Raw genomic sequence first — 18,369 nt, forward strand, 5'->3', positions numbered from 1 at the left:
AAAACCTTTGTTATGACCAAACAAGGGGTCTGAAAAAAAGGGGAGCTAATTTACTGCTCCTCAATCAATCGTAACAACATGAAATTAGTAATTTTTAGAGGCTCTTCTCATGCTAATTTTCCAGGTTGATATTTAAATAGAGCTGGTTTTATCATATTCTTTCTGGGTTAAAATGGAAAATGTTGTCCCTTGGCTCGGGAAAGTTAGAAAATAAAAAGGTTGGTTAAAAGTACTTTAGCTGCAGAAACACTGGCTCCTGTAGAAGAAATAAATGTAGGGTTTTACTTGTCAAATGTTTGAGGGGACATTCTATACAATGGGTGTCCCGAAAATGGTTTGTCCATTGAATATTACATGGATAATCATTAACTGTGGGATATTGCACATTCAATAACAAGTGTGACTGAAGAAAGGTTAAGGATTGACATTGCTAATGTAAAGGAGATGCTAGAAAGTAAAGAAATCTCCAAGATCAAATGAGTTGGTGCAAGTCATTAATTGTTCACTTGCTTTACAAAAAGGAATGTTTCCACAAAGAGATTGGGAGTCCTAAAAGAGGGACATCTTGTATAATGATGTGATGTACAGAATATGGAAAATCATTTTTTCTCTTTGATTTGTTTTGAAATATTGTTTGCATTTATAAAGTTTTGATTTAAAGAAGAGGGGAATCGGTTACTATTATGTTAATTATATTATTGCTGTTAAGAATATACAGGTGGAGGGCATTGATTGATTAAGTACCTTGAACACTTGTGCCATTGGTGTTTTTAGATGGTCTGTCTGGTTCTATCCTATTTCCACTTTTCTGTAGTGACCCACTGAGTGGAGATAAGGCAAATTAGACATTATGATGCATTAAAGTGTCAATGTTGAGCTTCAATAGTGAGATAATCCTGCTAATTTATAAATTGCTGGCGTGCTGTACTTGGAATGTTGTGTGTTGTTTTGGTTGCCGCTGTATAATTAGGATCTTGCAACAATGGAAAGGGTATTGAAAAAAGCAACCAGAATTACGCGAAGGATGGAAGAATTGGATTATAAGGACCAGTTACGTAGGCTGGGCATGTTGTCACCAGAGAGGTGGTGTAATTGCTGATTTTAAAATTCTATAGGAAATAGATAATGCAGATCATTACAAGCTGTCCCTTTTTTGCCCAGAACAGGGGATCCAGATGACACAGCCTGTGCTTCAAGGCGGTGGGTGGGGGAGGAGGGGGGGTGGTGGTGGTGGGGGGTGGGGGGGTGGTTAAATTTAAAACTAATTTGCAGAATCATTAGGCAGAATTTAGTCCTCGATGGGCGAGTGGGCCCCACCGGCTCGGCGGTGGGTGGGCAGCTGAACTCCGCCGCTGAAACAGACCCCACCGCCATTTTAAGTGGGCAGGCCAATTAAGGCCCACCCAGTGGCCTGCCCGATGTAGCGCTTCCTGTGCGGGGCGGGGGGAGGGATTCCCCAACTGTCAAAGTGCGCTCTTTCACGCATGCGCACGAAAGAGCGCACTGCTCCCTGAGACTAAGTGCTGTCTCAGGGAGATCGCTGAAAGGTTTGTAAACTTAAAAAATAGAAAAATAAAAAAATTATTAACATGTCCACCTCATGTGACAATGTCACATGAGTTGGGACATGTTAATAGATATCACATAAACTTTATTAAAGATTTTTTAAACAGACATGAAACCTCATCCCGCCAGTGGTTGAGGTTTCATGTATTATCGGAAGCCCGCTGGGGCTCCTGGCCTGCCCACCAGCCTTAATGTTGGACGGGCAGGGCCTTTAATTACCTTAATTATCCTGTCAATGACCTCAATTGACCAATGACAGGTCGGCGGGCGGACGGCTGATTTCGCTATCCACCCGCCTTCCTGAATATTTAAATGGGGCGGGATGATGTTGGGGGTTCCTCCCGACTTCATCCCACATCATTTTCCCGTCGGCGTGCGGGCCCTGCCCCCAAATCGCCGACGGGAAAATTCTGGCCATTATTTCAGTTTGCAAGCGGTAAACCTATGGAATAGGCTACCCAGGGAAGTAGAAAAATTATTATGATCCCCGAAGAGACGATAACTTTTAAAAAGAGATGAATTCCCCAGGCACCAATGGAAATAACCAAAGGACAAGATTTCATATTTGAAGACCTTCGCTATAATAAACTAAAATCGACACAGGCTAAACATTGGGCTTAACTAATACACCAAACTAAATAGGTACTTCCCCATTAATCAGCACAACTAAAATATCATTTATGACAGATTTTTATTTTACCCATCACTTGCAACAGATATGTAGCCTTAAAGATTAAGTTCCAAGCTCCTCCCAGCTTTTCAGCAGGCCCCCTTCTCCCTGCCACACCAGGTAAAGTCTTCCAGTGTCCTTTGTTGCTGACACAAAGGCAGTCTTTTTCTCTGCTCTTTTCAGCAGCAGCTGTTTCTGTCTCTCTGTCTCTGTGTTCCAGGCGTGAAACCTGCCATGGTTTTCAATAGGTTTCCGTTACAGATCATAGGGGCCTGAATCCAGGCAGAGTTAGTATCACCATCCCCTCTATCCAGGATAGCCTGCTTTCTCCTTAAATGAATTTTAAAAACATAACCGTCTTGTAAAGTCTTGCATTTGTAACAATATTGATTCATTCAAATGCAAATTAGATTTCTTTCAGGAAATAGTATTTTGGGATATACATATAAGAAATCTTAGACATGAAATATGGCAAGGGTAATACATTTGAGAGAAACAAGTGACCTTGAACCTATGGGCAGAATTTTCAGGTCGGCAAGCGGGGATGGGGCCCGCTCCCCAATGCGTAAAATGATGCGCGATGACGTCAGGCATGCGTCCCGACATCATCGCGATATTTCGTTCGTGCCCGCCGAAATGCCAACGGCCAATAAGAAACCAGTTAAAGCAGTTAAGAATGCTGCCAGCCCAACCTTAAGGTTGGCGACAGGCGAAGAGCCCAGGCGGCCTTCACGTTTTTCATGGAACCTCATCCACGGGCAGGATGAAGTTTCATGAAGTGTTTAAAAATTGAATAAAATTAAAAAAAAAAATTCATTGACATGTCCCCGCTCATGTGAGACTGTCTCATGAGGGGACATGTTTTAAAAAATTTTTCATTTCTTTATTTACATGCTTAAAACTTAAATTAAGCACCTCTGTGTCTCAGGGAGATTTCAGTGGACTCGACTCAGGGAATCCCTCCACCGCCCGCACAGCTCAGTGCTTCCGGGCTCGTGTCACGGTGGGCAGGCCTTTATTGGCCCACCCATGTAAAATGGTGGCGCGGACCCGATCGGGGCGCCGATCAAGTTCGCACCCACCCCCGCACAACTCCCCCACCGCCTCCCCCTCCTCCCCCCAAATGGGGAGGTAAAATTCTCCCCTATGGTTCCCAAAGATTTTCACCACTGGCAAGTTTTCCTTCTTATGTGCCTGAGTCTGTTATTGACCAGTTGGGATCAACTTTGACTTTGTGTACAATGGATGATAGCAAATTGGCAGTCCATTTGATGTGTCTCCCAATTTTTATTTGTATTGAAATCAAATGTCTTCCAATTCACTTTCACTCTTTTAACACTATTGAATTGAGTTAATCTACATCATCTGATTGAAACAGGATGTCATGACCAGTCATTAACCCCATTCAAGCATGTGACCAGCAGAATGTTAGAAAGTGAACAAAATGGACCTTGATCTGTTTTTCATCTCGAAAGTCCTATGACTGTCATCTGGAACAAAAGGTTATGTAACTGCATTGCATCCATCAACATAATTTAAAATTTTAAACAATGTACAAACTGGTGATTATTTTTTATGAGTGGGCAGGGTGGCACAATGCACTGATATTACAGCTTCCCATGTCACAGACTGAAACGATGTAACTTCACATGTACATTTCCCAAATGCCTACTTCCTGCTTTTTCCCATGTCAGCATTGAAACATAGGCGTTACACACTTCAAACAGAGGGAGAAAAATGAAGCTGTGGAGACATTTTATTTTGCTCAGCTCATTAAAAATAGCCTGATGTCAGCAGTCAAGTGGTTAATAGGGATTTCTATGATTGTGGTTGCTTGTAGAAATGTAGGCTGCAGTTCCCCGTTGGAGGGGAGTATATCAATTTCTGGTATGTTTAGGCGTAATGAAGTTTGCTCAAAGTAATTATATTTGTGTCCCTCTGGTGGTTTGGGTAGAAATCATAATTGTACAACATTTTTCATCATCTGTGGCCTTTGCAGTGATGTTTCACAGAATGACAGAATTTTTACAGCACAGAAGGAGGCCATTTGGTCCATTGTGTCTGCACTGGCTCCCTGAATGAGCAATTCACCGAATGCCATTCCCCTGCCTTCTCCCCGTAACTCCGCACATTCTTGCTTTTCAGATAACAGTCTAATTCCCTTTTGAATGCTTTCATTGAACCTGCCTCCACCAAACTCTCAGGCAGTGCCAGACCTTAACCATTTGCTGTGTGAAAAAGTTTTTCCTCATGTTGCTTTTGCTTTTTTAAAATTACTTTAAATCTGTGCCCTCTCATTCTCGATCCTTTCATGAATGGGAACAGTTTCTCCCTAACTACTCATTCCAGACCCCTCATGATTTTGAATACTTCTATCAAATCTCCTCTCAGCCTTCTCTTCTCCAAGGAAAACAGTCCCAACTTCTCCAAACTATCTTCATAACTGAAGTTCCTCATCCCTGGAACCATTCTCGTGAATCTTTTCTGCCCTTGCTTCCAATTTTGGTATTATCTGCAAATTTTGAAATGTGGTCAGTGTATGCATTTAACCATTTACTGTCACAACTTTAACAACAAGAAGGTAATGTAAAATATCCTATTCTTATGTACATATATATGGAATTAGGATTTGGTTTAATCTCACGATTTTTCACTTTTTTTTACTGTGTGTGATGAGAACCCTCTAAAGGTACAATTTGTAGAGAAAGACAAGAATGAAACAGGTGATATTGCTTATTTTTCTTTGATTATTGCTTAAGTCAACAAGTGCGTCAAGACTCAAACTCAATAAAGATTATGTGCAATCAAGAATTTGGTGCCAAGTTCAAGAACTGTATGGTAAGGATGAGTTGTTTCTGCATCAAATTTATAAATACTTGCAATTGTTTTCAAATTTTTCCAGATCTCAGTGGTATGGATTACCCATGGTGACCCAATGAGTTCATTCAGTGAGATGCTGAGCCATAGGGGCAGGAAGGTCTGGGGCTTAGTCCTTCCCTAGGCTGAGTTAGCCTGTACTAAAGGAATGCTAGCGAACATATCTCAGCGTCTCTAGGTCAGGGAGGGTAAAATCAGCAAGGATTCCACGTGCTGATAGTAATCCAGCTTTCCATGTTGGAAATGTGAATGTGTAAACATCAGGTGAGGGTCCCCCAGGCTCCTCAGCATTTGAATACCTAACTCAGTTGTCTTCACTATTTTTCAAGCAAGGGCCATTTTAGCAAAAAACCTGCAGTGTGAGAGCCACATCGACTACTAAATTATCATTGCTTACTACTCCAGTAACTCACTTGGGCCAGAAAAATACATGACACCAACGGATGAATACTCTGTTGGCTCTATGGTGGTTGCTATGGTAATACAACTGTCACCATACAACGCACATACTTTGATATACTTATTGGTGCACGTTGTACCATGTGGTCAATGTGACATGTAAAGAAGGCTGACTTTTGATGGGCTCAGTTATCATTTTTTAATGTTAAAAATAAAATAAATAGGAATATAATGCTGAACTAGGCTCTGGCTCACTGCGACCCTCTGAGGATAAAGCGGTTACTGAAAATGGATGGATGGAGTGGGGGAGCCGCACTTGGTGTAGATGGGAGCCGACACTGGCTTGAGGGCGTTGCAGTGAAGAACAGTGACCTAACTAGCATTCACAGTCAAGGTTCACACAAGAGTAATGGCCCGGCACAGATGCTTGATGACAGGATAACAATAACTTGTGCTTATATAGCTTCTTGAACACAGTAAAACATCCCAAGGCACTTCACAGGAATCTTACAAACAAAATTTGACACTGAGCCACATAAGGAAATATTAGGGTAGATAACCACAAGCTTAGTCAAATAGGTAGGCTTTCAGGAATGTTTTAAAGAGGAAAGAGAGGTACAGAGGTGGAGAGGTTTGAGGAGGGAATTCCAGAGCTTAGGGTCCAGGCAACTGATGGCATGGCCTCCAATGATGCAGCAATTAAAATCCAGGATGCTAAAGAGGCTGGAATTGGAGGAATGCAGATGTCTCAGAGGACAGTAGGGCAGAGGGAGGTTACAGCGATGGGAGTCATGATGCCATGGAGAGATTTGAAAAACAAGGTTGAGAATTTTAAAATCAAGATATTGTTTGATCAGAGGCCAATGTAGGTCAGTGAGAACAGGGCTCATAGGTGAATGGGACTTGAAAAATGTGGGAACAGTGGTCTTGTCAAAAAAACTGATTGTGTGTAAATGTGTCACAGAGTTTAACAGCGGATTCTGAAAAAACCGTAATGAACAAATATTGCCATAGATTAACTGATTATTACTAAAATATTGTTCACATTTAGTGATGAATCACATACTACGCATAAAGTTGTTGTGAAAATTTGATGAGATTGAAATATTCCATAAATGTGGCATGCAGTGGTGTCATCTGCTGATCCAGCTTCCTTTAAGAATAGGAGGGTGTGCACGCGCTATTCAACGGCCAAAATGAAATATGTTCACCTTTGTCTGCTGGAGTATGTTGGTGCAGAGCACCTCCCACCCATGTCTCTGTTTGTTCTCCTTTGTGCTTCTAAACATGTCACATAGACTGATTTCTAATTGGAAAACTTACTGCTGCCAGTAATGGTTCTGAGGTGAAAAAGAACAATTGATGCATAGGCTTATGAGAACCTAACTGCCAGAATTGAGAATTGATTGAAACACCTACCTCAACGTTACTAGGTCTTCTAAATTAACATCTCTATATTCGCCACTCTCTAGTAACCCTGGAGACTGTGCTCACCTGGAGAATATTGGAAAATGGTGTAAAAGCCATATTTGGCCTTATCTTAATATGTTAATGAAGCTACCACCCATGGAACAGGTTTAAGGGACTGAATGGCCTACTCCTGTTCCTATGTTTCAGATGGGTGCTTCCTACCCTACGTTTTTTGTAAGGATTCCATTCAAAGGGAACTTTCAAAAGTCCCTGTATGAAGAGGATATTTTCAACTCTAGGGAGTAAATTGCTAGTTAGCAGGGATTATGAGGAGCTCTGGGTTCCCACAGTCTTCTGGAAATTATTTTAGGGAGTCAGAAACAAATTCAGTAAATTATCTGCTGGAAATGAGCATGTGATGTACAGTGGGCAGAGATCCAGCAGTCTGAACTTCTGCTGAGTTGAATAATGGGAGCACATAAATTTAAATTTACATTGCATCTGATGAACAAATCCAGGCTCCTCCATTATTAGAGTCTGAGCTGCAATCTTACAGATCCATCTATGAGTTTAGAACATCTTCATTTTTTTGTACATGATGATCAATATGAGACCAGTATGCTATTAAAATGCCAATAAGTAGTTATGGGTTCCCATTGAAACAAGGAAAATATCCAGAAGGTTGACCTGGAAAAAAGTTAAAACTACAAATGATTCTTAAATTTTCACCACAGTACAACATGCACTCAATATTGTTGTTTTGCAACCTGTAACAAATGGCTTAGTTTTACATTCTTAAATACAGCCACTGAACAATATGATGTTTGGGTCACCAGGTCCAGGATACACTCTAAAATAGTGTCTAATTTAATTTGAGTTGAAGGGTGATAACAGGGTATTCACTGGAGGCTTGAATCTGCCAGGAAGATGAATAGCGGCAAGCAGTGTCACATCCATCCATGTGTACAAGGACAAATGATAAATAACATGTAATGCAGAACCTTGGCCCAAGATCATGCAATGATAGGTTCTGAGACAAATTTGATTGATGAACATTTGTTTGAAATTCTTCATGCAGGATGTTTTGTAAAAAATAAATATTTCTGTTTTCATTTCAATCAAATCTGTAGTTTGAAGATCTTTAGATCTTTAGATAGAAAGCGGTACGTTTTTACTGTGGAAATAAACACCAGCCCAGTTCGTTTCATTGAAATGTTGCATAAAGCAGTCAGATTATATGGATTAAGATGCTGTAACATGTCAACCACAAAGTGTAATTATCAAGTTCTCCAGCAATATAGACATTGTGAAAGAAATGGAGTTAGCATTTCCCGATTGTGTGCTTTTTATTTTGTGATGATTAAAATGTATTTTAAATGGAATTATATTGATGTCAATTTCAGTTTGATCATTAGGCCCATTAAATACACCCCATCCAAACCAGGTATAACCAAGTTAACAACTGACCCAACCTCCATAAATGTTATCATCAAGAAGAAGCAAAAACAGGGAAAACAAACTGCAGTCAATTCAGAAAAAACAACTCTGACTCCCCAAAATAATCCCAAGATACTGTGGGCCCCAGAAGAGCACGAGAAATTTCAAGGTCGAGATTTTTCTCAAATCCAAAACTGATTGTCAGGAAAAGTCCAACTGGTCCAGCTAGGCTGCCCCACACACCACGATGGCCGGAGCATCATGAATAGACAACCTCAGCTGCCATGTAATCTCTTGAGTGAGGAAAGGAACAGGAATGATAAGAGAAAGACGCTGAAATATTGTTTTCTGACCTCCCCCCACCCCCGAACAGGTGTACAAAACCAATCCAAGAGATCACGGGAACTAAGTGTTTACCTATAAACACACTTAATTTATATGATGCGATTTCTTTCCCAATGAAGAACTGGTCCATCAAGTCCATGGCAATGTATTCCAGAGACTCGCTACTCTCTGGGAAAAGAAGAACCACCTCACTTCCAGTTTATGCCTGCTGTCTGCATAGTTTAAACTCATGATCCCTGGTCCTCCCCATTTTGTTAATCTCTCAATAAGCTTGCCATCTAGCCGTGTATTTATTTCATACAGTCTCCTCCTCCAGGTACCAGGCCCTAAGAGGGCACTGGCAACCATGGACTTCCATTGGATTGGTCCATGATTGTGCTTGGCAAAGTACCGCAGTATGGCTGACCTTCTCCCACTCTTGCTGCCCGCCATCAGGCATATTGGAAGGATTTACAGGCTGATATTATGAACAGACTTTCCTCCATCAGGTTCTGAAGTGGGACTTGAACCCAGATTAGGGACTGTAGCATTGTGCCACAAGACCTTTTCACAGAAGCTAATAGGCTAGGATCCTTGAGCCTATCTAAGTAAAATGACAATCCTTTTGGTAGCTCTCCTCTGGACTTATTCCAAGGACACAAACACTATCACCTAAATTTGAGTGTCGCATGATAAATGATAAAATGTTATTTAGCTTCAACTACTTCATTGTGTAAAATTAACTCTAATATTTTCTGATTTGTTTCAGCTCAATTTTTACTCGAAGTTTCCATTATTACAAACCTTTTGCCAGTAAGACCTTTGAATCGAAACCTCTTCGGTCGTCCGCCAGGCGGCGAGAGTGTATCCTCCGGGCAGCCAGGTGGCGAGGGTGGGTCCTCCCGGCCGCCAGGTGACGCGGTGTGCGGACCTCCGGACTGCCAGATGGCGGGATGTGCGGACCTCCGGCCCGCCAGGTGGCGCGGTGAGCGGACCTCCCGTTGAGGTCCTGGGACCTCCCGGCCGCCAGGTGGCGCGGCGTGCGGGACCTCCTGGCCGCCAGGTGGCGCGGTGAGCGGACCTCCCGGTGACCGGACTTCCAGGCCGCAAGGTGGCGCGGTGAGTGGACCTCTCGTTGAGGTCCTGGGACCTCCAGGCCGCCAGGTGGCGCGGCGTGCGGGACCTCCTGGCCGCCAGGTGGCGCTGTGGGTGGACCCCCCGGGCCGTCTTGCGTCAGCTGTCTGTCCTGTGGATCCACGTCAGGTGGTAGTCAGAGCAAAGAGGTGGCGGCTCGGGGAAGGGAGCGCCAGCCTGGAGGATGGAGGAGTATCAGGCCAGCGAGGAGGTGAGCAGGGCGGGGGCAAAAGATACGGGGAACTGGACTCGGACAGTTGGCCGATTGGATGACACTTCATTGCGGCCGCGCTGTCTGAGACATGCCAGAAGCTGAGAGCGGCCCCATCAGGGCGGCGGCTGAGAGACGATCATCAGCATCGACAGAGTTTCGACCGCTCCTCTGTCCTCCCCACCCCAATTCACCCCTCCAATACCTACACCCCCATTACCCCCCCCTCCTCCAATACCCCCTCCAATACACCCCACCCCAATACCTGCTTCAGTGCCCCCACCCAATACCCTCTCCAATACCTCCACCCCCTTACCTACACCCCCATTACCCCCCTCCAATACCCCGCTCCAATACACTCCAATACCCCCCACCCCAATACCCGCTTCAGTGCCCCCACCCAATGCCATCTCCAATAACTCCACCCCCAATACCCCTACCCCAATACCTGCCTCCACCCCCACTCCAATGCCTCCACTCCAATACCCCGCTCCAATACACTCCAATACCCCCCACCCCAATACCCTCTCCAATAACTCCACCCCCAACACCCCGCTCCAAAACACTCCAATACCCCCCACCCCAATACCTGCTTCAGTGCCCCCACCCAATACCCTCTCCAATAACTCTACCCCCAACACCCCTCTCCAATACACCTCCAATACCTCCCACCCCAATACCTGCTTCAGTGCCCCCACCCAATGCCATCTCCAATAACTCCACCCCCAATACCCCTACCCCAATACCTGCCTCCACCCCCACTCCAATGCCTCCACTCCAATGCCCCCTCCAATACCTCCACCCCAATACCCCACTCCAATACACCCCCAATACCCCTACCCCAATACCTGCCTCCACCCCCACTCCAATACCCCCTCCAATGCCTCCACCCCCACCCCAACACCCCTCCAATGCCTCTACCCCCACCCCAATACCCCGTCCAGTACCAGCCAACCCCAATGCTCTTCTCCAGTATCCCCACCCCAATGCCCCTCTCCAATACCCCCATCCAACCCTCCTTTCCAATACCCCTACCCCAATACCCCCAGCACCTAATATTCCCAACCCAATAGACCCCAACCCTGATACTCCCCACCAGCCTAATACCCTTCCCAACCCCCAATACCCTCCATGTCCCGGTTCCTTCCATAATGTTCCAGTAAACCTCTCCCCGACATCTCCCTCACTCAACTTTTTTTCTTGCTTTTTTCCTCCCCTACTTGTATTCTGTATTTTTAAAATACTCTTATTACATCACATGTAATCTGTTTTAGATAATCTAGGTTGCTAGCAATGTGTAAATTTTCTGATGTCAGATATATTGCTGAATTGTGTTGCTTGTTTGCAGGTTGCCTTCAATGCAGATGAAGCCAGTAATATTGTCAAAGAGGTAAGTATGGAAGGTTGTGTTTGCTGCATATTTGCAATTGGCTGCATTAAAATAGGTGAATTTAAAAAAATTATTTGGTAACTAATGTTCTGGTGCTGAGGCTAATGTGCATCTACCCTTCTGAATATGAGATCTCTGTTTGTAAATAATGGTCTATTTGACAGAGAACCTGTATTCAGATGAACATTTTATCTTGTTGAATAAGTTAAGTGTAACTAGTCTTTTAAAGTCTATCCCTAATCTCATTGTGCATCTGAGGGATGAGCATTTTGGGTTCAGCACAATTAACAGAGTTCCCCAACTTGCATAGAAGAAAATGTGTTTTTTGGGTACCTGAGCATCTATTGCTATTTAACTGGCATTGAAGCATTATATTTAGAATACTACCACAAATTAAACCACACCAGCACAAGATGGAATGGGCTCAAATCATTAAAAGGAAAATTTAGCATTTGTTTAATAGGTTTTTGATCATTGTCTCTGGAGAACATACAGATTGGATTTCTGGGTATGTTAACGAAGATAAAAACTCTAGAATCATTATAAGGAATAGTTGGATGCTCTAATGGGGACGAGGGTGATGATCTGTGAACTGTACTGTCTTCGTAGATGGGTAATGCAATACTTCCTTAATGGCTTTTCTTATTGTATCCATCTTGTGATACTGTACAGTTGTTTTCCTTCCTTTCTCCTTGAAATGTAATCTTTATCCAAGTGGAAAGCCATTCTGTTGTGTTTATTTTATGTTAAATGATCTAACATTTACAAGTATACTTAAAGCAAATTAGCAGAAATCTTTAAACCATAAATGAGCAGTTAATTTCAGTGGTTTATTTTCAGTGCGTTGACAGTATTATCGGAGGGATTGACTATAATCACAGCAAGATCAATCAGTGGACTGCTGCTGTAGTTGAACAATCCCTGATGCATTTGGTTAAAATGGGAAAACCATTTAAATACATTGGTGAGTATTTTTTAATAAAGTAAAAGACTACTTCATGAAGGCATATATTATTATTAAGCTGGTGAGATTTGTAGACTTTATCCTCCACTTCAAGATCATGTAGTACAGATTCAGAAAATGCGGGATAAGTATGTCTTAGTACAGTGTGAGACCGATCCTAAAATTCTGGAGAGATGTGTACCATTATCTCTTTCTTGCCAAGTATTCCTAGTTTGACTTTCACAATTTAAAACAATGTATGATTGGGAAAGTTTCTGCAAGAACAATTTGAGATATGAACATTAAATAACGTATCCTTCATCCTTGTGCACACAAAAGGTTTGACACTTGATCTTTTATCGGGTAAGTAGAGATTCAGTGGAATGCACTGAGGTGCATTCATTCAGGGTGCTTCTATCATGTTGTTGTGGAATCACTGTTAATTTATCTATGTTCTTGAGCAATATACTTGATTTTTTTAGAAGGTGGAATTTGTAGCTAATGAGATAAATGAAAGGAAGACTGTATTTGACATTGAACTTAATATAGTTTTCTAAAGGATTGTTTTAAGAAAGGCTCATAAAATTGAGAGCTTCTCCTGGTCTTCAATGGTTCAAATAAACTTCCTACAGTTTTATTTTTAAGTGCTCTAATGCTTATCCAGTGTAGGAAGATGATTTTCAGACTTCTCTTTTTTTTGTGATTTACTTTGGAGTGATAGTTGGACATTCAGTTCAGAGCTTAACTTTGCCCGGGCAACAAATAATGGCCTGGGTTTTCTGATCCTCATGCCAACTGTCACCCATTCGGTGGTTACTGTCTACGTTGCAATCAGAAATGTCTTGTAAGAATAAAGCGCTCTTCTATAAATTACCTGCACATTGCTGTATATTTCCATATTTCTGAAAAAAGAGAGGTGTCTCTTTTTTCAGCAATACTCTAGTTCTGTACTACCAAACGACTATCCTTTCATATGTTGGGGTTGCTTTGAAGGAAATGGATGCATGAAAAGGACAGTTCCTTCAATAAGTGGGAGGATTGAAAAATAAAGTTACTAATTTATAAATGAATAAACATTTTGACCATAGGAATACCTTGATATTGCGGAATATCTTATAATGTTTGAGGCTTCCCTGGAATGTCTTTGATCGTATGCTGATGGATATAGGATACATATTCTATGAACCCTGGTTTTAGAGATTAATTCCAAATGCTTCCACAGTAACAATTTGATTTAAAAATGCACCTGAGCTAAATTAGATACAGTAGTGTAGTGGTTAAGTTACTAACTAATAATCCAGAGACGGCTCGTTCAAATTCCACCATGGTGGTTTGAGAATTTGAATTCAGTTCAACAAAACTGGAGATGGAAAGCTGGAACAGTAAAATTGACCATGAAGCTATTGTATTATTGTTAAAACCCAATTATTTCACTAACCTCCTTTAGGGAAGGATACCTACTGTCCTTACCCGATCTTACCTATATGTGACTCCAGTCTTAAACCAACATGGTTGACTCCACTGGTGACCTAGCAAGCCACTCAGTATCAAACCAATGCCAATGGTTCAGTAAGCAGATCCACAACCACATTTGCAGGGCAACCAAGGATGGGCAATAAATACATAGATGTCAATGTGCTTACTCAATTACACTAATATAACACAATAAATAATTCACCACACTATCCAAGCTGTGGCGATCAGTGTCTATTGTGGTGATTGAACAATGTACTGGCTTTTCGACAAAAGCAAATGTTCCCAACTTTGCATGTTTGTCACTCAGAAAAATATTCTCACAGCGGAATTATGCCACTGAAATGACAATGTATTGCTGCTTCTAGTGACCTGTGCAATAATGCAGAAAAGTGGAGCTGGTCTTCACACAGCGAGTTCATGTTACTGGGACAGCAGCACCGATGGTAAGTTTTCTGTCTTAACATTTAATGTTCATTGCAAAAATGCCTAATGCTAGAGGATGCAAGAGAAATTGGTGCCTTAGTCAGAGTTAACACATGCATTTCATAGAAATGTTTATCATTTCCATCAGATAATAGATGATTTCTAATTGCTGAAAATTGCTTTGAGTACTAAATTATGATATTGTGCTCAATTGATGGCTGAACATATTTAATTGAGATTGTTTGATGGAAACTGGTGGCTGTCAGAGCAACCTTGTGGCATTTTACCCTGGTGTGAAACTCAGTTTTTCTGTTTGTCTTCAGAGGTGAAAATGTAATGCAACTTTGATAAGAGTCTACAACAATTACCATGCCTAAGTGGATGTGCGTGATTGATTAGACACAATAACCAGTGTATGTTCCTAGCAGATCATCACTAAGAAATGAACAGCCTTTTTATCCTTCTCCAACTTAACTGACTATCGCATTTTGAAAGCAAGAGTTTAGCATGTATCTTTTCCATGCATCAGCTCAAAAAATTGAAGTTGCTTCACTTGAGATATAATCCGTGGTAGAGTAAGCTGTATTGTTTTGTAACTCTGCATTATTCTGAATAGATTAATACATCCTTTTCACTTTGCAGGAAGCTGCACCGTGAGATGGGAAAACAGGACCATGTATTGCGTCATCAGCGTGTTTGCCGTCAGCATTATGCTGTGATGTACAGGAGCTCTAGTGTGCAAAGCCATTCCTAAGCACCAACTCTTAACTGTGTATATAAGAGAGATTTTAGGAATAGCATGCATTGTTTGTGGATAAGGCATAATAGCATACATTTGAGCAAGAGTTACAAAGCTGTAATCCATCCTTAAAAGGCAATATCTTGCTTAATTCATGCTGCTGTTAATGGACTCCTGCCTTACTTTTAAACACCTGATTGAGTGTCACCAGAACTGACTATTGTTTCCTCTTTCACCGCGTTGTAACTAAGCTGTGGATTTCAGTATCCATGGTAGAGATTTTATCAACAGAAATATCACTAATTTTTTTAATTCTTTGCCATTTTGAAGATTGGATTACATTGTTGTGTTATATTCATATATTCCAATAGAGAACTGACAAGGTCAGTTCAAATAGCTCATTGTATTGCTTTGCTGTTTAGCCAGCTGACTGTCAACTCTTCATTGCAGTACATATTTGACTGAATCAGACAATCCGTTTCCTAGATTATTGTAAAACTACAGTGAAATGAGAAAGTAATGCAGAATTCACATTTCTTTATTTTATCTGGGACTTAGAAGCTTATTTTCCAAATCATGTATTTCTGATTTGAAAGAGAGCTTTCAGAAGAAAAACCTATTGGATAAAATGATCCATTTCTGTTTTGAAATTGGAGAGATTATCGCATTAAATCTATAAATTTTATAAATTGCTGACATTTTTTAGTTTATGGTGCTTGACAAAATACAATATTTGCAGTGTAGTAGATTCAAAGTTCTGAATGTTTTGAGTATGTTGACAATTTGAAACTTGTAGCTAGAATTGATTAGGTATCTAAAAATATGCTGTTGAGGTAAAACACACTGTCTGAATCACTGAATTGCACCAGTATATGAATTGGGCTATTATAACTGCTGCTTGGTGTGAAAGTTGCACCTTTGATGCTTTAACCTCTTAATATACTGATTGACTTACTTGGATGTTGAGAGCACTGCATTGAAGTGTTGGCTTGAAAGCAGGATATTGCCTTTTGACATTACTGTAATGAGTTGAAAATGCTTCCCACTACCCAGTACATTTGTATATAAAATACTTTCTTGAAGCTATTAGGAGATGAGCTGTTTTATGTAATCCATGATGATGTATCTTCAAGCAAGTTTCAGGACTTGTATGCTATGAAGCAGGTGTCGGAGTTTTCACTTAAGATGAAAGATAAAAGCCTCATTTTGATCACTATATGTTAAGTTCAGTAATTTCTTGCACTAAATAGTAAAATAAATTATTCTTTGATACAGAGAGAGATGAAGCTTTTTTTAAATTCATTTAAATGCATTCAAACTATAATTCTGTTTTAAAACTGGGTGCTGAAATTCTTTTGATGTTTTAAAAAAACTGAAAGGGCTTGTCTTTACCCAATACCTGCAAGAATGGAATTCAGTAAAATTATATTAAATAGATTAAGGAACACAACTATAAGAAGTCCATTTGGATGAGGGAAGAAGCAAAGCTTTATATTCAAAATTGGACCATTTTTTGCAACTAATTTTGTTAACATATGAATTATTTGAAAGGAGATGTGTATATGTGGGAAGTTATTTTGGGGCTGAAAATATTAAATCAAAAATTATTATTTTAATTCTGTTTTCACTTTAATGGTTGATGCGTGTAGACAGAATTTTAGTGAGGAATTATGTCAGGGAAAACTGGCTAAAAATGAGGCTGATGATCAGTTCTTGTACTTATGTTTATTTAGATTTGCTATAACTGATCTAAAGTTGATAGCTATGAGCAGTCACATACAAATACATAAAAGGTAGTTTCCATACTGACCTGATAGGAAGGAAAGACTAGCATTTATAAAGCACCTTTCATGGCTTCAGGCTATCCCAAAGCCCTTTACAGCCAACGAAGTACTTTTTGAAGTGTCATCACAGTTGAAATGTAGGAAACGGAGCAGCCAACTCGTTCACATCAAGATCCCACACACAGAAGTTTAATAATAATCAACTAATCTCTTTTTAGTAATGTTGATTGAAAATAAATATTGGACAGAACTCTGGGGATAACTGTTTTGCTCTTCAAAATAGTCCCATGGGATCACCACTTCTGAGGGAAGACGAGACCTCACTTTAACGTCACATCCAAAAGACAGCATCTCAGGCAGTGCAGCACTCCCTCAGTACTGAAATGTCAGCTTAGATTTTTGTGTTTAAGTCTCTGGAGTAGGCCTTGAAACCACAATTAAGACTGCTACCAACTGTGAGCCATGGCTGACTGGGATTTATACGGTGTGGTTGTTTTTGTTTGGAGCTCAACCACTGTTGTAAGCTAAAGGTTAGAAATTACTTTAAACCAGTTACTTCCGCCATTAAAGTAACAGAAATAGGAATTGTGAAAGAACGGCAATTTTGGTTCTTAAGTCCAGATAAGTGAAGTGATTTATTGTAGAATCAATAAAACTGCACATATTTACTTCAACCTGTAATGTCCGTGAATCCATAAATTCTTCTCAGCTATGCAAAGCTTTTATTTGGGTATTCTTTTAACCCACCAGAAGCCTTTACAACCTCTTGCTCTCAATCACTGGCAGAAACATGTGGCTAGTAGCACAGCCTGGTACTCTGCAGCAGTTACAACATAAGTATAAAGGCCTTTAAGTAATACGTTGGTGAAACACTTCTAGGACTAAAATAAAATGTAAAGTCAATTTCAAGTATATTAGATTGTAATTAAGTGTCGACTTTCACGAGGCAAAGCAAAATCTAGAAAATTACTTCTCAATGCGATTCAGTAAAGAATATTTCCTTGATTATCCATCGACACTTGCCTGTAGATATGTCTGAACCACATTGACATCAGTTGATTATTTTCCTTTTTCTGCACCTGTTTATTTATTGAACTATACAGTATAAATTTAAGATTTGTATCTATGTATTCTCATTTATTTCGTTTTGTGTAGATATGATAATTGAACATGTATTCCTCTTCCAGTCACATGAATTAGCACAGACTTCAACAGCTTGTTGATAGCTGCTCTTCGGCATGGTGTGTGCTTTAAATGAACTCAGATATTTACCTTAGCTATTTGGGAATTCCTATTTCAAAAATGTTTACAAAATCTCTAGCAGTGACCTTACAAAAGTACACCATAACTATGTCTATGTTGTATGGCCAAATTGAAATATCCCTGAGAACATTAAAAACCTCGATTTTTCATGAAAAAAAGTACTGAAGTGGATATGCCTGACTTGTTGTAATCCACCTGCTGATGTACAGTTTCTGCAACACACATTGTTCATGGCCTCTCACTCATTCTTAGTGACACTCCGGGCTCTTTCTCTGCCCCATTCCCATTTGAATTTTTTTTATGTAAAGCTGCTGAGGGTAGTG

General features: G+C 40.7%; 1 protein-coding gene and 1 long non-coding RNA gene across 2 annotated transcripts; one reads left to right on the forward strand and one right to left on the reverse strand.

Annotated features, from left to right (window-relative positions):
* Nucleotides 1–2,240: 2,240 nt before the first annotated feature.
* LOC144691569 (uncharacterized) lies at nucleotides 2,241–9,639 on the reverse strand. Its single transcript, XR_013579174.1, has 2 exons — nucleotides 9,488–9,639; nucleotides 2,241–2,566 (listed from the first exon to the last, which is right to left on the reverse strand). It is a non-coding gene; the product is annotated as an uncharacterized LOC144691569 (long non-coding RNA).
* A 243-nt stretch (nucleotides 9,640–9,882) lies between these two features.
* dynlt3 (dynein light chain Tctex-type 3) lies at nucleotides 9,883–17,005 on the forward strand. Its single transcript, XM_078559770.1, has 5 exons — nucleotides 9,883–10,028; nucleotides 11,377–11,418; nucleotides 12,259–12,382; nucleotides 14,203–14,280; nucleotides 14,903–17,005. Exons 1-5 carry the CDS (start codon nucleotides 10,002–10,004, stop codon nucleotides 14,977–14,979), a joined length of 348 nt encoding a protein of 115 aa, XP_078415896.1. The 5' UTR covers nucleotides 9,883–10,001; the 3' UTR covers nucleotides 14,980–17,005.
* The last annotated feature ends 1,364 nt before the right edge of the window (nucleotides 17,006–18,369 follow it).

This window comes from Cetorhinus maximus, chromosome 16 (genome assembly GCF_964194155.1).
Source record: "Cetorhinus maximus chromosome 16, sCetMax3.hap1.1, whole genome shotgun sequence".
Taxonomy (NCBI): Eukaryota; Metazoa; Chordata; class Chondrichthyes; order Lamniformes; family Cetorhinidae; genus Cetorhinus; species Cetorhinus maximus.